We start from the raw sequence: 24,560 nt of genomic DNA on the forward strand, positions 1-24,560 counted from the left end.
TACATGTGTTTTTACATGTTTATTAAAATAATAATTCATTTAAACACACCTGTGTAAATTGTTTGCTAAATTATTAGATATTATTAGACATCAGCAGTCAGTTAAGACAAAATCTTAAGGGAGGCTGATTACAGTTTGGCCTGTGTCTTCTTAAGTTGATCCCTCAGTTCCAGAAGAGCAATGGAGGAAAGGTGCACCTCATCTGGTCCATCAGCAAGGCGCAGAGTCCGTGCATAGGAATACCTGAACAAGAACACTGGTGTCATAAAGGGGATTTACTTGACATTTAGACTCATTTTGTGTGACAGAAAATACTCACATATGTGCTAGTGGGAAGTCCCCACTCACACCTGCACCTCCGTAAACCTGGATCGCACAGTCCACCACCTTACAGGCCATTCTGGCTGCAGCCACTTTAATCATGGCAATCTAAAAAACCCAGTTGAACAAAAACAGCTTTTTCTCCGGCTTATCATAAACTGAATATGGTTTTCATTTTCTCTTGATTTGGGACGGTTTGTTCTTTTAAGAGGCTGGGGGAGCTGCTCACATGTGAACTTCATCTTCTGTCAGCAGAGGCCCATTGAGTTAAACAACATTACTGAAATGAAACTCTAAAGCCAGTTTGCCATTATTGACCCAGGCATGTACCAAATCAAGAGTCTCCAAAACACATGAAATAAATATTCAATTAAAATGTTTGCAGCACTAACATCTAAAAAGACCTTGAGTTGATGTCTGTAAAATATCGTAGCTCAGAACAGCTCTTGTCCTTACCTGTTTTCGAGCAGCCCGACTCCCCGCTGTATCTATTGCGTGAGCAGCGTGGAGAGTCAGTAGCCGCGTCTGTTCAATCAAGATACGGCATTCTGCAATCCAGTGAGCGACAACTTCCTAGCACACACACACACACACACACAAAATAACACATTTTACTCAAGTTGTGTCTCAGAATTTGTCCACTAGGTGTCAACAGCAGGAAAGATAAAAGCTGGAGTCATTTCTGGGCAGTTGTTCACGTACATGTTGGTACAGCTTTTTCCCAAATGTGCGCCTGGTAGCAGCGCGCCGGCAGAGCAGCTCCAGCGCCATTTCTGCCATGCCGACAGCTCTCATGCAGTGGTGCAGTCTGCCCGGACCCAGACGACCCTGAGCAATCTCAAATCCCCTGCCTTCTCCTGAACACACAGTAGGGAAGATACCAGAGCCATTCCATACACGTGTGATCACAGAGGACAACAATTAGAAATTGGAAGCACTGGAGGGAAATGGCACATGGGAAATACCTTCTCTGCATTTAAGCCATCCTGTACTAGAAACCTTCCTAGAATTAGGAGCAGTGGGTAGCCACTGAGCAGCGGCGGTTTACCTGGTGGGGACTCCAACTAGCAACCCTCTGGTTACACGCCAAGTTCCCTTTCCCAAATCACATATTGCTTTGTGTAATAACGATATTTCATAATGACTAGAAACTCACTAAATAAAAGGTCATGTAAGTAGAGTGGTCATATTTTATATTTTGCTCAAATTGACCAATCTGTGCCTTGTTTACCAAAACGTAAGATTTTATTTTTGAATCTTTACAGCAAACAAGGAACATGAGAATGGTGCAGACAGATCATATATGTAATCAACCTCCTTAGCAATAAATATAACACTCAAAAAAAAGAAAGAATGCAACAATTGTACATTAAAGCTAAAGTGCATGCACACAAGGGTGTTCCTAGCACTGCTAGTGTGTTGCTCTATTTCTGTCTCATGTGACTTCACGCTCAGCCAATATCGCTTAATGTCCACAATAAAGATAAGGAGTCATGAGGTCACATTAACGCTCCAGGTCTGCTGCTTACAAAAGGAAACACAACAGACACAGTAATAAAGACTTACCCAGAATAATGTTGGAGGCAGGGACACGGACATTTTCAAAGTGCACTTCAAAGTGGCCTCCGTGTATGGCGTCTGACACACAAAGGGAAATGGTTAAAATTCTTTAGTTTAGTACATGAAGCATATTTGTGTGTGTGTGTGTGTGGGGGGGGGACAGCACCATATCAAAAGCACATGAAGTTGTAATAACATGTTTAAACCGACCGTCCTGTCCAAACACAGTGAGCGGTCTGACGAGCTTTACACCAGGTGTGTCCATGGGAACGAGGATCATGCTGTGTTGGCCGTGCCTAAGAAACACATTAATAATCATAGGACACATTATATTCTGATTATTATCTAACAGGTTTTTTTTTTTTTTTTTTACACAATGAATGTTCTGATTGTCTGGGTTTGCATTCCGTTTTATTTTGCGGTGACAACAAAAGAATGAGCGTCTATTCAATTCGGGTGTGGTTTTGTTTTCCCTTTTTCTTCTCATTACTATCCTGAACACTTGTAGCTGATGAGTGTTGGATAACGATTAGTTTCAATTACATGTCATCTACACAATTACCTGACAAGCATCAACAAGATTGAATTGATGTGTTTTTAAATGGCGACATCAGGCAGAAACTAAAATACGAAGATGGAACTGCATGCTGGGAAGTGCACCTTGTCCCAAACAAAGTCCAAAACGCTGAGGGTTTAGTGATAGAGGTATGATTCCTGAGGCAATAATGTGTAAATGTTTGCTTAGTATATCAGGAAACGATAAAAGAGTAAATCATACATTATTTAACAGAGATTGAAGCCATTGTTGAGGATGTTGATTTACAGTAGATTTATCATAAGGATTTAAATGACTCTGATGGATCTTTCATTAGAGAAGACAGAGTTTTAGTTCAGTTAAGAACAGAAATTCTTCCCCTCAGCTGGAAGTTGGCAGATTTAGAATTGGTCAAGTTTGTATAAAATATATGAATTAGGTGAAGCTGATAACGAGTCACAATTTATACAGTATTTTCCTAATTGTAATGAATTGAGCACACCCAAACTGAATGAAATGCCTTTTCAAAATCAAGAAATGTTCAGGTGCACTTCACAGTTAGGGTCCGTACAGGTGTTGGAACTCCTTGGAAGTGCTTGCATTTTATTGCTGCATTTTCAAGGTTTGAAAAGTGTTAAAATCTTGGATTAAGTGCTTGAAATGGTGATTGTAACAAATAGCTCACTAACTGAAAAGTTTGCTCATTGGAACAAGAAATAAAATAAGTCTAAATTAAAAACTGCTCCTTGAGCATGTGTGACTTCAGTATTATATAACAAAATTGTGGTTGTTCATAGCATAATCTTTAATGACATATAAAAGGTGCTGGAAAAGCATGAATTCTACTTTTAAAGTGCTTAAAAATAACCATAGACCTTTAACCTAAACAACTATTCCATAATGTTAATTTTCCATGTGTTGGCTGACTTCCTGTCTAAATCCTGCAGAAAAAAACCAATCAGAAAGTATTTGCTTAATATTATTTGTTTCTACTCTGGCTTGCTGGTCTGTTTCTTTAAAAAAATGGTGTCTTGTAAGTGTGTTTGAGCAGGCAGATTTAGTAGCGTTGATATTTCCTGACATATTTTGTATATTACTTACAAAAAAACAGTGACAATTTACTGACCTGCCGCTAACATCCTGGGAAGAACTCCTGCACATTACAATGGCCACTCTGCACTGAGGATTGCCAGCACCTGCCGGGAACAGTCAGACAACAGTGTGATTCATTTGTATTCCTCTCTCTTCACTGTAACAAACAATGGGGACAAAAACCCTTTCACAGTCTTGAGTCTGTCCTTAACCTTTCCGTGACCAGAGTGCGGTGGGAAACAAGACTAGGAAAGTACCAAACGCAGACGGATCTGGTAACAGATTGATGGCGTGACAACAGCCTGCAGACGCAGCAACATGCCGACTTTCGGTTTAGATTCTAGAAAATTTTCTTTGTAATTAAAGAAATCTTGTTCGTTGGAGATAAGTTGAGTTGCGCAATATCTGGAAAGAAAATCTTTTATGGTGGCAAAAATATAACAAGACCTATAATCTGGATGAGATTTAGTCTGATCCTACGTACACATACCACATTTCGTTCAAATGCAATGAGGTTTGACAGAGATATTAGTTTGTTTTTCTTCTCTTACAGTTTTGCTCATTATAAAGTATGGGAAATTCATAAAAATGTTATAATTTTATGGGTAACCATCTACCTGGTTAAGAATGAGTAACTTTTGCACACACAAAAACGAGTGGTGGTGAATTTGTCCTCTGCATTTAACTCGTCCTTATTTCACTCCAGTTGTGAACACACACAAGCTGGGTGCAGGAGCAGTGGGCAGCACTTATCTGCGCCCCAGCCCTTGACCTGTCCCGAGATTGAACCAGCAACCTTCCGGTTACCAACCCAATTCCTTTCCTCTTGACTATGGGCTGTCCCAAGATGGGAAGAAAGGAAGTTGCTGACAGAAAGACAAATGTACAGACTAACCCACACTGATGAAAACAACCTCCTTAGTGGAGATAACAACGCGCACACACACAACAATGACCACTAGAGGGCAAGATATACATCATTGTAATCAGATTACACACAGCAAATACAGTGGAGACCGAGTGATGATGTAGACTGCTGCAGTGAATAAATGCACAATATTTTGGCTGGGAATTCATTTTCAGACCAAACAGTCTGCCTTCCTGTTTATTATTTCAGTCAAAGTGGGGGAACTGTCCCCTAAAGGACAGGACATATGGACACCAGACACATGACACATTGACGGTCTCGGATTCCTGGCAACAGGATGCATACGCTTGACCACACAAATAAATACAATCCAACAGATGTTTAGTGTTCAAACTCGGTCTCTGATTAAATAAATTAAAACATAAGACGTTACTCCACCACTATATAAAAATACAAAAAAAAAAACATTATAATTGACTCCACCTAGAAACCACAAATAGGTGAGCCTGTTTGGCTGGAGGGCAAGGTACATTTTTTTTTTTTTTTGACCTCAAAGTGAAGAGCCTCCCGATCCCTGTCACTCGACAGTCATGCCTCTACATGTGTCATCCCTGGAATGAAAACAAACCTTCCCACGTCTGTAATCCATCTTCCTGAGAACATGACAACAATATATTTTAAAACATTATGTCAGGATCAAAACTATTTTACTTTGCTATAAATGTTAGGTATGAAAGCAGAACACCAATTCTGAAGAATCTTTAAAAGGGAAGGAAAGGAAATACTATTTTCATTCTTCTCAGGAAACCACAACACTGTAATGTCATTCATGAATTTTAAGTGGAAAAAAAACCCAAAACCAGAATGTTTTACTTTAGATATGTTTAAAAAAATTTGAAAAAAAGAAAAAAGTACACAACATTCCAGCAAATCACACTAACCATACCCTTTACAAATGGGACAAACATGTCCCTGAAGTGTGATTTCTATTTTTTTTCTTGCCCTCACACAAACAAAAGGCAGCCAACAGGACACTCCCTGTGTCACCTCAGGAGCGACAAATAAATAAAGCTCACAACTTATCTCAAGATTGAGAAACTGCTTCTCTTTCTTATGTGCTTTGTAAAAATATAATACACACCCATAGTGACATTGGTTTTTTTTGAATAGTAATTTTAGCAACAAGACACACTCGCACGTACACGTACTTCATGGAGAGTTAGTGTGTCAGCAGTAAAGGGAGAGGGGTGGGCGGAGAGAGAGGGGAAAAAAAAAGAGTCAGTCACTTCAGTCCTGCACTGCCTTCAGCTTCTCTCCTCAGGATTCATAACAACCGTCTGTCTACGGATGAAAAAGGATCAATAACCTCAACTTTACTGATCTCACTCAGGGAGAAGACATAAGGTAAGACAATCTATCACCAACTTTATCAACATTTTCACTACATGACAAGTTGCACTGCGACTAGAAGAGAAGTTTTAACACAATCTTTGCTGATATAAAATGTTCTTTAAATGCATTAACATTGTTTTATATGTTAGTAGAGTTCACGTATTTCACTATTTGTGAGTTGTTTTTAAGTCAAGTCCAAGTTTCACTTTAATGTTAAACCAAGAGTCAAAGTCCTGAATACTTTATGACATTATTAAAATGACAGTGAGGTCATGATAACAAGCTAAACTGAGGTGTATTGCATTTTCCTAGCTGTGTTTTCTTTCCCATCAATAACACATTACTATCCAAGGTTCACCTTAATTACTAGTCACTTATCAAAATAATAAAACTCCTTTTCTTTCTTTTTTTTTTTTTTAAACGAATTAGCTGAATATAAACTAAAGTGCCATTATGTTACAAAAATAATAGGTGGATAAAGTAAGTCTAAATCTAATTGCATTTTTTTTTTTACACACACATTTATTTCAAATGTCCATGTATTTCCAAATTATCTAATTGATAAATTATAAATTACCTAAATTTCCGTGGCGAATAAACCAGGCAATTGAATTTATGAAAATCAAATAATCCAAAGAGCAGCTATTATATAAACATGTAGCAATCTCCTGTACAAATACAAACCTCAGCTGTAGACTGCAGAGAAATACTTGACATTTTTCAGTTTTCCTATGAACATCTGTTTCAGATGTCCAGCTCCTCCCCTTTGGGAGTAAATGAGTTATTATATAACCAATCTTAAAAAATCTTCACAACACAGTCGTCATCGTAATCTTTCAATGTGACTTGCCAGAATGTTCGGAGACAGAAAACGTTCAGTGCGTATTATCTTGCCTTACAGTCAACGATCAGCACATGACGTGTTTCGCTGTTGGATGTCACGTTCCTTAAATATCACTTATGAGCAAATTGAAAAAATAAAAGATGATAATGAATATATCAGTTTCCCCATTTTATCAAAGGTTTGTTCCCAGTGAGAATGATCTGTTTTTGATCACAGACAAGAGTCAACATGTTCACTCCCATACACAAATCTTTATTTACTAGTCCTCAGGAGACATAACAACTCCATCTGGAGCGAACGACATTCTCACTTCCATGGGACGTCCTGTTGATGAAGTACATCCTGGATTTACATGTGTTAGGGGACCTCGGTGACGCTGGCATGTTATCATAATCTCTCCATCCACATAATTCCCGTAGATCTCAACTTTTGGCTGTCTCCTACAGGCAAAACGTCATTAATCATTAAAAAGGCGGAGGAAACTGGAGCTGTAGGCATAGATCGCACACACTCGCTGATATGAGGGTTTTGGGGGGTTTGGACGGAATCTCTCGTTTTGTTCCCCTAAGAGTCGTATTGAATGGGGTTATTCAAGCCAGCAGACAGTTCAGACAGACAGGGATTAGGCCATTAGGGAAACCATGCAGGAGAGATTCCTTTAATGCAGGATACAGACAGAAGTCTTTTGTTGTTTGTGGCTTATTAAATGTTCTTGTACCGTTATATAATGCAGGAGTTTGGTTTGTTAAATGGTCAATAATGTGAATCGCTTTTAAAGGGCAAAAATGAAAATTAACTCTTCATCTTCTTTTCTGTACAGCAATGGAAGACTTTGAATATCACGATGAAGACGACCCCAGCTTTAATGACAGCTATGATTACAACTACGAACACAGCGTCTGTGACAAAGAGGCGGTGCGTTCTTTCGGCAGCGTCTTCCTCCCGATCATCTACACCCTGGCTCTGGTGGTCGGTCTGGCTGGGAACACACTGGTGGTGGTGGTCTACACGTCAAAGCTACGGCTGCGAACCCTGACGGATGTGTGCATCCTTAACCTCGCCATTTCTGACCTGCTGCTCCTCTTCACCCTGCCCTTCTGGGCGGCTGACGCTGTGCATGGCTGGAAGTTGGGTTCAGAAGCCTGCAAGTTCATCTCATTCCTCTACAGCACAAACTTCAGCTGTGGTATGCTGATGCTGGCGTGTATCAGTGTAGACCGCTACCGCGCTGTAGCCTACAATCCAACATGCAGGAGTGGGACAGGGACGCGGTTAAGGAGACAATGGCTTGTGGTGTGCATAGTGTTGTGGGCCGCAGCCAGCATTCTTGGCCTGCCTGAACTGATCTTCTCCACTGTGAAACATTCCCATAACAGAATGGCTTGTAAAGCGGTTTACCCAATCAGCATGGCCCGACCTGCAAAGGCTGCCCTGGAGCTGCTGGAAGTGACCCTTAGATTCCTGCTTCCGTTCTTGGTCATGGTAGTTTGCTACTGCTGGGTAGGACGGGCCCTCAGTCAGGCAGTTGGGGTGCGGCGAGAACGCAAGTGGCGCTCACTGCGGGTCCTGCTGGCTGTGGTGGCCGTCTTCCTGCTTACCCAGCTGCCCTACAACGTGGTCAAGCTTTGCCGAGCGATGGACGTCATCTACATGCTCATTACGGACTGTGAGGTAAGCAAGGGCCTGGACCGTGCTAGTCAAATAACAGAGAGTCTGGCGCTGACCCATGCCTGCATTAACCCTCTCCTCTACGCCTTCATCGGATCCTCCTTCAGGGGACATGTCCTCAAGGCTGCCAAGCACCTTGGACAGAGACTTAAAGGACGCCCACGACATGTCATTGAGGAGCCGGCAGTGGAGATTTCACTTAATACACGCAATCAAGCACAATCACAATCTGGTTCAGATGACCAAGAAACAAGCACCTTTACCATTTAAGACTCAAAACATCTATTTGCCTATAAGCACCTAGACAAAATGACAAAGGTCTATGTATATATTTTTACATATCACGGGGCAGTTTACATGCAGTGTCTATTTTTCTGGGCATGTCCTTGTTGCATTGAGATGAAAACATTAACCTTTTTTTTTTTTTAAATGCAGTGACACTTTCAACATTTTGTTACTCGGGCCAAAGAAGTAGGTCAAACTGGTCTCTGTCGATTCTGAAACGAACCCGTCATCATCCTCATGAAGCTCCTAAATCAACTAAATCAAAAAAAAAAAAGAAAAAAGGATGCAGCCCCTCTTTGTTTCGATTAGTTTTCTTAATTCAGTCAGGCTAGTCATTAACAGCAATTCCCACATTTCTGTTGTTCATTAACAAGAGACAAGGCAGACGCATGACCCACAATGAGTTGCATGTGAACAGACCTTTAACAGTAAATCTATATGCACCATTTAAGCATATAAACTAAGCACTACATATATTAACTACAAAACATTTCATGTAAATTAAGTATTTTGTATTAATAAAACAAATTTTCAGTGATATACAGTAAATCTATTAGCATCTGTTGCAATGAAACTCAGCTGAAACTCAAGATGCAAGTACGACTCAGGTTCCTCACGAGTCACAACAAATCCACTTGAGCATTACAGTCTACGCTGCCGTCTACAAGACCATCTGCATCTCATTTCATTACATCCTGTGGCTCTGGGTTGAAGTAAAGGGTGGCTCAATTGCTAAATCGGTGACCCAGTGAGTTGAAAAACATTTGGCAGATGAAGACAGAACCACAAAACAGCAGGGGGGAATCCTCCAAAGAGTACAAAGAATGATTCGTAAAAGGAAGGATGTGTGAAAGGTGGTTTTAATCCAATTATCTTGTTAATTTTTTTTCTATTTAAACAAGATGAATCTGAATGTGCCAAGGTTTTGCAATGGAGCGAACCACCTCCAAATGTGGTTTCTGTGGTTGGACCTTAGGATGCAGGGTGCCGTTCAGACCTGTTATTAGGGCAGTCTAACCACGATCAGATCACTTGGGGCAGATGTTCATACTAGGTCTGAACAAGGTCCAAGGCATTGATCTACAATGGTCCCTGCAGACAACTACAATGGTCCCCAAACGAATCTAATGTCGACAGTGTTGGATAGTTAACAGTGCAATGTCTAAAACTGTTTACAACACTAGAGCTAAGAAAGACAGGGTTAATCTAAATACCTGATGAGCTTATAAAAAAACAAAGCGGTGGACATAGCATGTTTTCTTTGTTTATCATTCTTTCCATTTGCTTTAAGCTCTGGACAAAAGCCTCTGTCAAATGAACATAATGAACAAGTTGTAACTGTGAGTTACCATCTCTCCACTGTAATGCCTCACAGCTTAGATTTGTGGGAACCTATAATTACAAACAAAGTTTGGGCTAAGCTTTCAGTTCCTCAGTAATAATAAGTATTAAGTTGCAGTTAACAAGGAACTTCTAAATCTCTAGTGAGCCAACCTAGTTATGAACTAGACATCATTTCAACCTTCTGTTATAATTTTCATTTAAAAAGGTCATGGGTATAATATTAAGAAAGTATCATAAGCAGAATTTGAATATACTACTACTCAGTATCTTTGTGTAAGTGTATAATCGTTTTAATATAAAAAGATTTTTGGATTTATAAGTCTTTTTTTATGGGTAAACATTCACGTCTTGAACCGTAAGCTTTCTATGCAAACAAAACAGCCTTGTGAAATACATTTGATACACAAACCCTCACAGAAGAAAGATGAAATGGCAATCAGAGTGGGAGAAAAGTGTTTACATCCTTTTTGGAATGTGAAGGCCAACAAACCTGAGTAAGTCTCATCGTAACGTCACTAATTTAAAATAATTTGTTAAACATATAGGTTTTACACATCTTAACATTAAACATCAAGCAAATAATCTTCCGTGATAGTTTAATTCATAACATTTTATGAGAACAAGTTACATATGTGTACTTCTCTTCTGCTTTTATGTGTTTAAATGTGGAAATGCAACTTGTGGCTGCAAGTGAAAGACTGCAGGTCTGGGAATCATTTTTGCATATTATCATGCCCATGGGGCAGTCTTATAGCTCTCACGCCACAGAGTTGCACCAGCAACAGCTACAGTCTCTCCCACCTTTTTGCACAGAGGCTGCCACAAACACAAGAAACACTAGAACAGCAGAAAGGACATTGTGTTGGTACATGTTGGTGACAGGGCACATTTTCATTCAAGTATTTAAACCTTTTGTTTCCAGTAAGTTTGAGTTACATCAAGAATACAACTAACTGGGAGAAGTCCTGTGTAATTAATCTGTTCCTCTATTGTACAAATAATGATCATTTCAGGGGGACACATTGTGAGGACACGCCAAGTAACTTGGAAAGCATTTTGGGAAACGCCAATAAGTACGTAGCAACGGGCAACACATCCAACACATGGAAGGACTTTGTTACCATGGTAAAACATTATTGTTGACATTGTTTCAACATAACAGCATCTAGTTTTACAACTCCTTTCGTTTTCGATTATCATGACTCACTGCACAAGGCTTACCATCTTCCACTGCAGAAGAATATGGTAGCCACAGGTCACAGTAAAAAGCCAACGACACATCAACACACCTCCCTTACAGATGTATTCATAGTGGAGAAAAGCATTCACACAACCTATAGAAGAGTTTTTTTTTTTTCTAATGACGGAGAAGTCACTTCCAAGAAAGAAAGAAAATTGTTCAGAAATTAGACTGAAAAAAAAACAGTCTGTATGTGTGACTGTGCATGTCATGAAGACATTACTTTGAAAGGGGAAATTCTGTTCGTTTTTTTGGGGAAACCATAGTGGTGTAGGTTTTTAATGACAGGAAAAAATGCTGGGCAGATTTGAGTGGAAAAAAACACAACATAAACAACAGACCACTGTTCTCCATTAAAGAGGGAGTTAAAAGCTCAAACCATGTGTCAGAAAAAACATCTGGAACATCTTTTGATTCAAAGTGACCGGATAGGTGTGCCAAGAATACGTTAAAAACCACTAAAAAGAACTTTGGATATTGAAACAATAACTGTAAACCAAACTCTTAATAATTTTAAGGTTTCATTTAACAATGGAGTGCTCCTCCATTAAAATTGTGTGACTTTGTCAAGTTACAAATAATATAAAACAAACTTCTTTATGGGACCAGTCAGCAAAGACTAAACTTCCCTTAAATCAGAGGACATGACTCAGAGGTTACCCTTATGTCCATAGAACAAACACCGTCACAGTAAAGTTGTTTTATTATATAATGTTTACTGCATAAGGCATCTACACTTTCTTGTTGTCCATATAAAAGCGGTTTGGGTAAGCATTTCTCTCAACTGTAAGGATATGTTACAATAACATCTTAAATTACATATAAACCTGTCCCTTTCTGAGAAATGAGAAAAGGAACTTACACTAATGTTTCTTCTTTTCCCAAGTTTACAGTTTAAAATACTGCATTAGTTCGCCCCACAAAATGCTTTAAAACAAGAGAGGCAGACATAATGGCTTTTTTATTGAGACTTGGGTTCACTTTTCATATTGGTATTAAATAGAAATAGAAACACACATACCACTGCTCCACCATTTCTTTCCATTGATGATATAGTTGTCTTCATCCCTCTGAAGGGTGCACTCCATGTTGGTTGCATCACTGGAGGCCACATCAGGCTCTGGTGGAAGGATTACAGGTCAGTTTTAACACTTTTCCACAAATCAGAACTCTGGATTCTGGCTTAATTCACAGACACAGGGGTTATTAATTAGCACAGGATGGAGATTTATATTCCTTGGAGTGTAGTAAATAAACCAGACAAAAAAACACCACCATCTGTGTTTGAGAAAGCTGTGGGGAGGTTTACACCCACTATAATCACCTCTGGCATGTTACGTTATCCAGGCAGAGTGGAAAGCAAATTTGGGAAAAACAGGGAAATATTAGTCATAGTGAGCTCGTGTTGGCAGTTTAAATTTTGGAAACAAGCCGTTGACAGATTCTGTAGAAGACCTGGTCCATTTAGGGACAAGAACCTTTGCTAGGATGTTTGACAGAACAATTCTGAGGGCTGAACTTTTGCAGTAGGCGTCCTAGTAACTGGACAAAAGAGTCATGTCAGCAAAATGTAAAAATGTAATGTCTTAAATTAGACTTTTAACATTGCTTTCATTACTCATCTACTGATTCTAGTGACTATGGTTTTCTTTTGTATTCCAATTACTTTTTGAACAGTTGTGTCCCACGCTCCTTCATGTATGGAGCAAACTGAGATCCAGCAACATTATACAACTTCTGAACAAACAAGTTATTTATCAGTCCTTGTAAAAAGTTCATTATTTCATTACTTTGGCCTTTTCCAGAGTGTTTTCAACCAATTTTCATTCAGCATTTACCACAGCCCACAACTCACTCTGCTACAGTTTACGAATGACTTACTGCTGTACTTTGATGGTGGAAACAATGCCATTTTAATTTACTTGGACCTTTTCTGCTGCTTTTGATTATTCCAATTTCTGAAATTGGCCCCAGGGGATACAACCAGTTCTCTGGGGTCTGTGTCCTTACACGCTACAATAGACTTGCAAAAAGCACAGTCACCACATGAGACGAAGCTCACATCTTTATATGATACAGACACACACGGTTATGGAAATACCTGTCATGCAGAAACAGGAGTGGATCTCGCCTCGGAGAAGGGGATCCAGCCACTTCCTTTTCTGTTCCTCATTGCCAAACATGTGCAGCACCTCCATATTCCCCGTGTCTGCACAGTAAAATTAAATAAATAAGGAAAATAATACTCTCGAGGATGTTAGTCAACACTTTTAGCTCATCTGACAAATAACTAAAAGGTTTTCATTCAGACTACAAAAAGCATACATGTATACATAGTCCAGAACAACAGAATATAGCATGTACAGTATTCAAAAGGTGATATACAGTTTTTGTTTTATTTTCATTTTTAACTTACTTGGTTAATTTTTAGTGTTTCTGCAACAGGCAGAGATTGAAATTAAAAGTGTCTCTGCTTTAGAGCAGCAGTGGATAATCATTACATGATAAGGAGTGTATGAGAGAGGGTCATGGTCATTTTATGTTCAATATATTTCTTACATACAGCACGCTTAAGGCTTCTAAATTATCCTCCTGACACCATGCAGACGTTATTACCAGGAGCCTGGCAGTTGAAGACTTCAGGGGCAAAGACACAGTGACCAGTTTCCTCTGCAATGTAGGCATAGTCCAACTGACTGAGGCCACTGACTGCAGGCAGGAATAGGTTCCACAGCCCTGCCTCTCTGGCTTTCACCTGGAACAAGACGGGAAACAGATACATGCGGTCACACTGAGAGCATCTGTGTGCACAGACTGATCACCTCATTCAATCTATTAATGACAAGCAGAGCTCAAGCAATTGGAACAAACGTAAACATTCATTAAAAAACAGTCTTTGTTTAATTAACACCAGTTTGATGGATTGTTGCATGTGTGGCTGACTCAGAAGGGGTGTGCAGTGTTTAGACAGGGTTGAAAACACATTGTGCCCTTGAGCTATTCATGCTGTGTTTATGTTAAAAAAAAGAAAACGAAAAAAAAAAAAAGTATGGTTTCCAAATATAACAGAATTTCTTACATACCTTTAAATCCTGTATTATTTGCGGTGTGTGCCACCTCTGTGAAGACTGAGCGTGTTTGGAGTAGTACTCTGCAACTTCCTGTAAAAGATAAATCACCTGGTGGATTGGTCATTAAAGGTCACAGTAAACCTATGAACCCATTGTATATCAACTCTGTGCTTAACCAGGCATGGTTTTAATCAGCAAGAACCTGCCACACAAGATAAATCTTCACCTGACCAAAGTTTTAATGAGATATTTGTTGAGCGACTTCAACAAAACAGAATCTGCAGTCCTATCTTACTGGGGTTTTTCTTATGTTTGCATATCGGTCACAAATAAAAGCTTTGTGACGATACCCCTGCTTTTCATTATGAACACTATAATAATGATTCCGTGAACAACACTATAATCTACAGACTCACTGTTTACCCAATATAAAAGCAAATGGAATATCTCTTCTGTTCCTGATAGCATTTGGCACTGACCTCTTGAGCCGGAAGGACATGTTGTCTCATGAAGTCTTTGACTTGCTGGAGAACAGTATGACCTTTAGCTGTCTGGAGGAAGAGCTTGTCCTCTGTTGGACCTGTGAGCGGTCTGGCAGGAAAAACAACCCACACGTAAAAAAAGCCAATAGGGATTACTGGAAGCAGCAGCTGGATACTGATGGATTAATTTAAATCAGCAGGTGGAATCAATCTGTATTGTCCTGCAACAACTGAATTTACCACTGTGTTTGGACTATTTTAATGCTTGATATCAATAAAATTCAAATTGAAACCAACCCCTTTGCAAGCTGCAAGGCAATGTTCGCCAAGGGCTCCACACACTGGCCAAACTGTGCTGCATTGGGAGCACTAGCATTACCCAGAAGGTGGCGAGCATAGATTCCCTGATGCCAAAAAAAAGAAAGGGTTAATATAAAGCGTGAGCAATTGTCATGTTTCCTTCGTGCTCTCTCAATTATAACAACTATAAATTATATTTACAGCTTCAAAGCATTATTCTTAAATGCAAATATATGACTTTTTCCTCACCAGCAACTCACCTGAGCAATACCTGCCATTTTAAAGAGAGACAGGGCCAGGTAGAAATTCAACTGTGGCAGAGCAAATGGGATCCCACGGCACCGGCAGTAAATGGAGATCAGATTATCTACAGTTGGAATCCCTACTCAGTAGATGGAGAGACATATGCATGTTTAAAAAAATATGATAATCCTGCTTGACTTCTTTGATCTTCATTTTGATTACCGTCTACATCCTTTAAGCTGCCCATTGTTTCGACAATGTTTAGGCTTCTGGGCCAAAAGAGAGGCATTAGGTAATAGGCCAAGTCTGCGAGGGGCTGCCCAGTGGTAGACAGCTCCCAGTCCAACACTGCTATCACACGTGCCTAATGACAGCAAACACAATTTGTTAAATCTTAACTGTTATATGTAACAAAGTGGTCAGGGTAGCTGTGAAACTGCACCTCTGTTGGATGGAATATTAAATTATCCACTCGGAAATCTCCATGGACGAGTGTGACCTCATTGTCATTGGCTGGCAAATTTTGCATCAACCAATCAGACAGTTGATTCATGGCTGGAATGTCTCTGTGGGCTGCAGCAGTGTATTGCGTCATCCAGGTGGACACCTTAATTCAGTTTAAAAAAAAAAACATTTTTTACAGATTAGATGTATAAAGTTATTTGATGTACTTTGCACACTGCGTATGCTCACCTGTCTCTTGCAGTAGCCTGGTCCTTTCCCATATCTTTCAAGGTTCAGTGATCGCAGGTCCAGCGAGTGTAGTTTTGCCAACACTTCCACTGCAGCCACATACATGGTCGTTCTCTCTGCAGGACTCATTCCAGGGAGGCGAAGATCCCTAAATATGCGACCCTGGTCAAGAGAGAGGGATAAATAATAATTTATTTCAAATATCGGTAATTCCAAATCAAATCACTCAAAATGCATTAGTTGGCAGTTCATTAATTGTAAAATTGAATTGAAATTGTAATATTGCAACGAGATGAGTTTGCAAGGAACTAAATGTTTGGTCTTTAGTGGCAAATTATAGCAAACTACATATTTAGTGGCTTGGTTGGTTGTGAGTATAGAGCAGAGGTCAAAGAAAACTTCATGCTGGGTTCACAAATTTACCTTCACATGCTCCATCAAGTAGAATTCTGTTCCAATGACCTGTGCATCAGTGCAATGTAACAGAGGCTTAGGCACAGGGAATCCCACAGAAAACAGGGCCTTTTGTACCCGATACTCTCTGTCCATCTGCAAACAAAAATCACTGCATGAACCACTGTGCCTAAATACCACAGATCATTAACAATCATTAGTTCAATTGTACGTTTTGAATGCAGTTTCCTCGACAGAATGCTGTATATAAACTGTACATTCACTTTAAATGTGCTGCAGACAGTGTGTGGAGGATATGTTTTTTAATTAATTACTCACAATATTTGATCCTAAATTGAAAAAGTTAAATGTGCTCTGCAATTTATATTGAGGGGCTTTTAAGGCAGTTCTGTGTAAAGCCCTGGTAAGAGAGCCACCTGGTGGAGGAGAGACGAAAGCTACTTGAGGTCTGCATCAAGAGACTTCATATACAGTATAAGCAATGATTTGTGAGTATTATTATCTCATTTACTTATGAAAAATTTAAACTCAGGTCATGAAGTGCACAAGTCTCACATTTGTGCATTTGTTTGCAACCTTTTCCTCCAATATTTATAAGTACTCATGTATTGTACATGAGTACATATAGAAAGGATTTTTTTTCCCCCAATTTTTGATTTTTAAACAATTTTCTAAAGATGCGGTTTTTAATATGTTCAGTTTCTAATCTCATCTTGGCTTTATCCTCTTTAGTAAAATTGAATGTTATGCTCTTAACCTTGCACTTTGAGGATTTGATGATGTAATGTGCGTTATGAACAAAGATTTATTATTAGTAGTATGATACTCGTGTACTTGCAGATTTGTAAATTACATTATACTTATTTCTAGTAATTTGTTTTAAAGCGGAACCCTAAAATATGCATATACAGCGGAGAAAATAAGTATTGAACGCGTCAACATTTTTCTCACTAAATATATTTCCGATGGGGCTATTGGGATGAAATTTTCACCAGATGTCAGTAACAACCCAAGTTATCCACACATACAAAGAAATAAAAACAAATGAGTCCACAAATGAAGTTGTGTGTAATAAAGTGAAATGACACAGGGAGAAAGTATTGAATACACTTGCTGAAATTTATTTAATACTTAGTAGAAAAGCTTTTGTTGGTAATTACATCTTCAATACGCCTCCTGTATGGAGAAACTAGTCGCACACATTGATCAGCTGTGATTTTTGCCCATTTTTCCACACAAACTGTCTTCAAATCTTGAAGGTTCCGGGGGCATCTTTTATGAACTCTGATCTTCAGTTCTTTCCAGAGGTATTCATTCGGATTCAAGTCAGGTGATTGACTGGGTCATTCTAACATTTATGTGACGATTTTCTTTCTCTTAAACCAATTGATTGTTTCCTTGGCTTTGTGTTTGATCATTGTCTTGCTGAAATGTCCACCATCTTCAGCATCCTTGTGGATGGCAGCAGATTCTTATCAAGAATATCACAATACATTTCTCCATTCATCCTTTCTTCAATTACATGAAGTCTGCCAGTGCCAGATGCTGAAAAACAGCCCCACATCATGATGCTCCCACCTCCAAACTGCACTGTTGGTATGGTGTTTTTAGGGTGATGTGCAGTGCCTTTTCTTCTCCAAACATATTGTATGTTATGACAGCCAAAGAGTTCAATTTTGGTCTCATCTGACCAGATTATATGTTCCCAGTATAACATTGGCTTGTCCAAATGTTGTGCAGCAAACTTTAAGCGAGTTTCCACATGCCTTTTCTTGAGCAGTGGTGTCTTGCGTGGTGAGCGTGCATAGAGGCCATGGCGGTGGAGTGCATTACTAATTGTAACTGTACCTGCTTCTTCAAGGTCTTTCTGAAGATCTCCGCGAGGGGTCCTTGGTTCTTAGACAACTCTTCTAATTATTCTATGGACTCCTCTGTCAGTAATCTTGCGAGGAGCACCTGGTCGCGGTCGGTTAATGGGTAACGATGTTCTTTCCAAGTTTAGATATACATCTGTAACCAATGCCAGCCGTATGTTTGTCTACAATAAGCTTGTGAAGGTCTTGGGACAGGTCTTTGCTTTTACCCATCTTGAAATGCTTCTTGAGTCTCACCTTGGTAATGAGAAACCTTTATAGGCCACCAATTAGGACTTATCCAGCTAATATTAGTTTGCACTGATAGGGGGCAGGATTGCTTCCTAAATACTGGCTTCCTGTGCCTTCTTACACCTTTTTTTCGTCATGTGTTCAATACTTTCTCCCTGTGTCATTTCACTTTATTACACACAACTTCATTTGTGGACTCATTTGTTTTTATTTCTTTGTATGTGTGGATAACTTGGGTTGTTACTGACATCTGGTGAAAATTTCATCCCAATAGCCCCATAGAAAATGTATTTACTGAGAAAAATGTTGACGCGTTCAATACTTATTTTCTCCGCTGTATGTAGTGATCCACTTCTTATTCCAATTCTGTAATCAACCAATCAGTTTATAATAGAAAATGTACACAGTTTCCATATGAAAGATTCTCATTATATCAGTTGTAACCGTTTGCCAAACCAGTCAAAATAGCAAATTGGTAATACAATATATCATAGTCCTTCCCTGTGCAATATGATAATCTATACACCAGAGGCTGAAGTTTACAGTGAGATATGTTAAGCGATGTCCCATCCACTTTCAATACATAGACTTTATGCACGTTCCATATGTTGAATAAAAAGAGAAATCCTGCACTTTTAACAGGCGTTTGGTTTTCTTCAGTTAGATGATATGATGTGTCGCTATTTGACTGTCTTGCAATATATTGATTAACACAGAATCGTTGTATCGTGATATTATTGGTATTGTGGACCATGTATCTTATGGTGAGATACCCTGGGATTTTCACCCCCTAATGTGAATGCCTTCTTCTTCCCACATTTGGCTTCACGTCACTGGTGGAGAGGTGGGCAGCAACAACATACAATGGTGCTGTTGTTGTAGCTTTTATTCATAAAAAGCAAACTTTACCTTGTGAGCCCCTGGCAGCAGCTTGCCGGGTGGTTTCTTCCTGAGGACATAACTTTTGGTGGGTGTCTGTATTAGAAAGGTTGGGTTTGACTGACCAGCACTGGAAAGACAATAGCACGTTGGCAACGACGCCGAAGTTAGTTTCCGAATCACGTCATACGATAGCAAAGTCCACTTGTTAAAGTCACAAACCAACGCTTCGTGTCTGTCTTACCTGTACTGACTTACAGCGAGTGCGCTATTGTTTGTCAAGCCAGACAAATATCTTTGAAGTCTGTCGACATCAAACTTGTGTTGTGGTCGCACAGGAGTTGTCCCTTCGTCCATAACTCAGGTAGATTGATGAGTTTATTGCGTACAGGTGCGCTGTTGTGGTGTGTGGAGTTGACGACGTCCAAAGTGCTGTTAGTCATCGGACGGTTTACGGTTGCACACTCCTGTAACGTCATTAAAATAATTAGAATAATCGAACCTTACACTTATTATTCACTTCTTTTAAATCGTATATTATAATAATAATAATAATAATAATGATAATAATAACAATAATAATAATAATACGACACACAAAGACAGCACTTTAAACAAAACAAAAATCGTCTAACGGTGTAGGAACCTTTTGGGGTATTAGTAATCGTTTTCTGCACGGACGTTGTTTTTGGGAGCACACATCTTGACAGCTGATTTGAGTTGTGAAGACGTGTACTTTCTGTACCGATTCAAACGCGTCTGTTGTCCTCTTTCGCTCACATTTCTACATTTATTTGAGGCCGTTTATTAGCGGGTTTTGTTTTTAAAGATGACGACAGTGGAGGAGCTGAAGCTGCGTGTGAGAGAGCTGGAAAATGAATTGATAAAGTGTAAGCAGAAGCAGTGCGCCATGGAGGATGCTCTTCATAGACCCAAAATTGACAAAATGAGCGCGGAAGTTGTCGATTCCAACCCATACAGGTGACTTTTTACATTATTATTATTATTATTATTATTATCTGTTTGCCAGATTTAGTCAATGCTCTGCCCACGGCACTGAGAGGCTACGCCTTAGTGAGTCATTCAGCAACACACATGGAGGCAGAACCATCATTTCAACTACAGTATGTTTTCTTTGCAGTCGTCTAATGGCTTTAAAGAGAATGGGCATCGTGGAAGATTATGAGGTATGCAAGGATATGATTCTCTGTTGCCATACATCAGTGCAATAATCATGTGCCACCTTTTCGTATTTGCCATTTTTTTTGCAGCAGTAATAGAATATCGACAAGTGAATATGTGTAATGCCTTATTCTTTTATGCTATTGAACTATATTACTTTAAAAAAGGAAATACAGTAATACAGGTATGGACCAAGTCCCAACGATATTAAATGTATTCAAATAAAGTCCATTATAAAGTACATTTGTACAAAACTGTTGAGTGGAAAAATACTGGTCTTTATAACTAAAAAAAATATAATTAAATATGTATACATTTAACAGAAAATCCGGACATTCACAGTAGCTGTGGTTGGTGTTGGTGGAGTTGGCAGTGTGACGGCTGAAATGCTCACTAGATGTGGCATTGGTAAGGTAATAAGAGTCGTTTAATTATTCCATCCACTTCACCAGTACGTACTGTATATGCATTAAGTTCATTCACCAGTTTGTCTCCATGTGTGCTTACCTTCACTTAATGTCGTCCTCTGCCGTCACAGCTGCTTCTCTTTGACTACGATAAGGTAGAGTTGGCAAATATGAACAGACTGTTCTTCCAGCCGCACCAGGCAGGCCTCAGCAAAGTAGAAGCAGCAGAACACACGCTCAGGTAAATCCTGTAGTTGATAGTATGCTACCACTGTCACAGAAGAGGAGACATTGAATTTTTCTTTACTTACAAGTCCCTCAATTTTCCAAACAGAAACATCAACCCGGATGTGTCATTTGAGACTCACAACTACAACATCACCACCATGGAAAATTTCACACATTTTATGGATCGAATCAGGTGGGCCTTAATAATCCTGTGGTACTATAGTCTTAACACTACGTCCTCCTCAGGCCTTCATAATATTATTCTGTGTATTCTCAGTCATGGAGGGTTGGAAGAAGGGACGCCAGTGGATTTGATCCTGAGCTGTGTGGACAACTTTGAGGCCAGAATGGCCATCAATACTGTATGTACATCACTGTTAAATTTGTATTTCTATATTGTGCTCAAACTTTTTTTATTTATATATTTTTTTAATAACATTAACCTGTTCGTCTCAGGCATGTAATGAACTAGGTCAGATCTGGATGGAGTCTGGGGTCAGTGAGAACGCAGTATCAGGACACATCCAGCTCATCATTCCTGGAGAGACTGCCTGCTTTGCTGTATGTCCACAAAACCATCACAAACACAGTTTGTGTAGCAAGTATCTATTTCAAATGTTAAATTATATATAATGTTTGGCTTTATATAAAGCCAAATATTCATTTTAAAGTGATTATACTTGTGCACTTATGCAAATAACACACACTGGACCTTTAACTGTTACTGGCATTGTGGCAGTACTTAAAGTTGTATCATAGTTTTTAACACGCAAATCCTCTGTCAGTGTGCTCCCCCCTTGGTGGTAGCAGCTAACATTGATGAGAAGACCTTAAAGAGAGAGGGTGTGTGTGCTGCCAGCTTACCAACAACCATGGGTGTGGTCGCAGGAATCCTGGTCCAAAACGTCCTCAAGTAAGAACATTTTATTAATAATCAAACACAATTTAAAGAAGTGCATTCAAAAGGTGTAACGTTTATATTTTGGCTCATAGGTATCTGTTGAAGTTCGGTACCGTCAGTCATTACCTTGGCTACAATGCCATGCAGGACTTCTTTCCCACCATGGCCATGAAAGCCAACCCCCAGTGTAACGACCGTTACTGCAGGAGGCAACAGGAGGAATACAAGGTGCACTTGTCAAGTACTGCAGTTAAGGATACTGAGCCAGTTAGAACACATAATTAATTGCAGCCACATGTGTAATGTTTCCTCTTCAGAAGAAAGAAGCGGAGCGACCGAAGGTGGAAGTCATAGTGGAAGAGGAGGTTGTTGTGCATGAGGACAATGAGTGGGGTGAGTGAAAAAAACTTAAAGGTTCTAAACAGTTTTTAATTGTGTAACCAGTTACATTACATCCAATGTGTATTTACCCTTAATGTGCTGTGCAGGGATTGAACTAGTATCTGAGGTGACTGATGCAGAGTTAAAGGCTGCTACAGGCACTGTACCCGACCTACCAGAAGGCATCACTGTGGCCTACACCATTCCTGCTGAGGTCAGTATTGTTTAAGACAAGGATTTTTAGGATTATCTGGTTTTAAATGTTTGTATTCGTTTTAATAACAATAACAATAACAATAACTCGACAACATCTTGAAGTACTCTAGTTTTATTTTATACCACGCTAATGTAAAATTAAACCACTGCTTGGTTGGCAGAAATTTTGATGCTCTCAAAAGTAGTATGCGGTTGATTTTATGTTGAGGTTTAATTTTTACAACTTAACTATAAAGAAAATAATTGCTTTCTCTTGTTTGAACCAGAACACAGCAAGTGGAGATGTGGTGGAAGAGACGGAGCAGAGTTTAGAAGACCTGATGGCTCAGATGAGAAAGTTATAGACGATGAATTTCTACTATTCACATAAAAAAGCCTTTTTCTCATATGCATTTTCATTGCTTTCTTTAGAAAATAATTGTAATGGTGGCTGCTAGGGGCCAAAAAAAAATCAAAGCTAATGAGAAGCCAGAATTAATTCCTTCTAACGGCTACAAATGAGGAATGCATGAAAGTAACGCTGATGGCATTGTTGTAGAAACCATAAAAATGTCTTTGCATTTCATTGTGTCACAAGCTTTTGTACTGGAGAGGTGTGCAGTACAGAAAAGTCACAAGAGTTATATCTTTGTTAGTACATTAAAATCATTGTATTTTCTGCATTTTTGGTTAGTGGATATACAGTTACGTGCCCTGTCACTCCGCTTTAAGAAAACATCTGCTACTACAACAGTACTAATGTAATTTTTCTCAATAAAGTATTTATTGGATGGAACGCAATCTTCATGATACTGTGATTTGTTTTCTTGGACATATTTGGTGACATTAATGCATGCATATATGAATAAAAAAGACATACGATAACCCAAATTACATTTAACATTGACAGAAACCTTTGTTACATTGTGTTCCTTTTGGCTCCATGAACATTCATTTTATTGTACTTAAAAAAATATGGACATTTATTCGGCACCATTGTGTTTTTGGCAATTCCCTTAAAATCCTGCAGCGATAGGAATACATATGTCCATTTAGTGTTGGCTAAGGTTGCTCTGGTGTCTGAGGCTCTATATTTTCCCTTTAAAAATACACGATTAATACTATCAGGTAAACACTAAGGTAACATAAAAATGGCATCGTTTGACTTAAACAGCAGCTCATGTTTGTGAATCAGAATGTCCAGAATATAGACTTGAAAAAAGTGCTAGAGGCCTTAGAGACCCACCAGTTAATATTAAAAAATATTGTCATGATCATAATGAGTTAAGGTAAGGACTGATGGTTCATCTGGTGCGTCCTTAGGAAAAGTACAAGAATCACATTTCCAATGTTATTTTTTGTAAAAACAAAACAAAAACTTGAGTATTTAAAAAAAAAAAAAAAAAAAAAAAAGACTCAATCAGCAGAATAAGCAGAAAATAAGTGCAGAACTTGGCTGAATTGATTTTGAGCCATGAATTAATTTGTAAGAAAGAAAGTGAGTCTAATTTTACAATTGTGTAAACCTGAGTCCCAAAGTCACTTCCACATGATTGTTTTATAAATAATACTTGTTTTCAAATACAGGTTTCACAGATTAATACTGAGAATTCACCATCCAGACAACAGAGTTGGATGACCAGGATGGTTCCCTCCTCATGAAGCCATTTGTTTTTATATAGATGCGACTCCTGTTAAAAATAAAACACTTACTGGAGTATTAGTGGCTAAACGCAGTCACCTTGGGGCATGTGGGGGAGGAGCAGGTCCCCTGAGACTAAACGTATCCCCACTGGAGGAATGGCGGGACGGTGCATTTCCACATACAAGCGATGGTTCCGCCTCTTTAATCTCCATCGCCCGCTTGTAAAGCTCCGCTGCTCTTTCAAAGTCACCCTTTTCATAGCTATTTAAAAGTCAGAGAATCACA

At 39.1% G+C, this 24,560-nt stretch overlaps 3 protein-coding genes across 8 annotated transcripts in view; 2 read left to right on the forward strand and 1 right to left on the reverse strand.

Moving 5' to 3' along the window:
• nphp3 (nephronophthisis 3) overlaps positions 1 to 24,560 on the reverse strand; it is a 33,676-nt gene continuing 9,116 nt past the window's right edge. For 4 of the 6 annotated variants that reach the window (XM_058623892.1, XM_058623860.1, XM_058623870.1 and 1 more), the window contains exon 29: positions 23,393 to 24,536. In XM_058623892.1, the coding sequence (XP_058479875.1) occupies positions 24,368 to 24,536 (169 nt within the window). In that variant the 3' untranslated portion in view covers positions 23,393 to 24,367. Of the gene's footprint in view, positions 244 to 319; positions 430 to 777; positions 895 to 1,023; positions 1,179 to 1,887; positions 1,960 to 2,091; positions 2,178 to 3,542; positions 3,613 to 12,170; positions 12,270 to 13,250; positions 13,359 to 13,765; positions 13,905 to 14,232; positions 14,311 to 14,699; positions 14,812 to 14,999; positions 15,107 to 15,262; positions 15,385 to 15,467; positions 15,610 to 15,687; positions 15,853 to 15,938; positions 16,101 to 16,361; positions 16,488 to 19,366; positions 19,467 to 19,580; positions 19,804 to 23,392; positions 24,537 to 24,560 lie in introns of those variants that run through there. The other 2 variants (XM_058623911.1, XM_058623901.1) reach the window with 2 other exon arrangements.
• ackr4b (atypical chemokine receptor 4b) lies at positions 5,675 to 9,103 on the forward strand. The gene is made up of 2 exons (XM_058623934.1): positions 5,675 to 5,780; positions 7,433 to 9,103. Exon 2 carries the CDS (start codon positions 7,435 to 7,437, stop codon positions 8,548 to 8,550), a length of 1,116 nt encoding a protein of 371 aa, XP_058479917.1. The 5' UTR covers positions 5,675 to 5,780; positions 7,433 to 7,434; the 3' UTR covers positions 8,551 to 9,103.
• Positions 20,025 to 23,431, forward strand: uba5 (ubiquitin-like modifier activating enzyme 5). Its single transcript, XM_058623922.1, has 12 exons — positions 20,025 to 20,317; positions 20,478 to 20,523; positions 20,842 to 20,931; positions 21,057 to 21,166; positions 21,260 to 21,346; positions 21,431 to 21,515; positions 21,610 to 21,714; positions 21,939 to 22,066; positions 22,147 to 22,282; positions 22,372 to 22,447; positions 22,543 to 22,649; positions 22,918 to 23,431. The coding sequence occupies exons 1-12, from the start codon at positions 20,166 to 20,168 to the stop codon at positions 22,993 to 22,995; spliced, it is 1,200 nt and encodes a 399-aa protein (XP_058479905.1). The 5' UTR covers positions 20,025 to 20,165; the 3' UTR covers positions 22,996 to 23,431.

This window comes from Solea solea, chromosome 1 (genome assembly GCF_958295425.1).
Source record: "Solea solea chromosome 1, fSolSol10.1, whole genome shotgun sequence".
Lineage (NCBI taxonomy): Eukaryota > Metazoa > Chordata > Actinopteri > Pleuronectiformes > Soleidae > Solea > Solea solea.

Bases quoted from the DNA above. Each gene is read 5' to 3' on its own strand.
- ackr4b (XM_058623934.1), top strand. From the start codon at position 7,435: ATGGAAGACTTTGAATATCACGATGAAGACGACCCCAGCTTTAATGAC.
- uba5 (XM_058623922.1), top strand. From the start codon at position 20,166: ATGACGACAGTGGAGGAGCTGAAGCTGCGTGTGAGAGAGCTGGAAAAT. The intron at 22,283-22,371 runs GTGCACTTGTCA...TTTCCTCTTCAG, and splicing joins GGCAACAGGAGGAATACAAG to AAGAAAGAAGCGGAGCGACC. The intron at 22,650-22,917 runs GTCAGTATTGTT...TGTTTGAACCAG, and splicing joins CCTACACCATTCCTGCTGAG to AACACAGCAAGTGGAGATGT.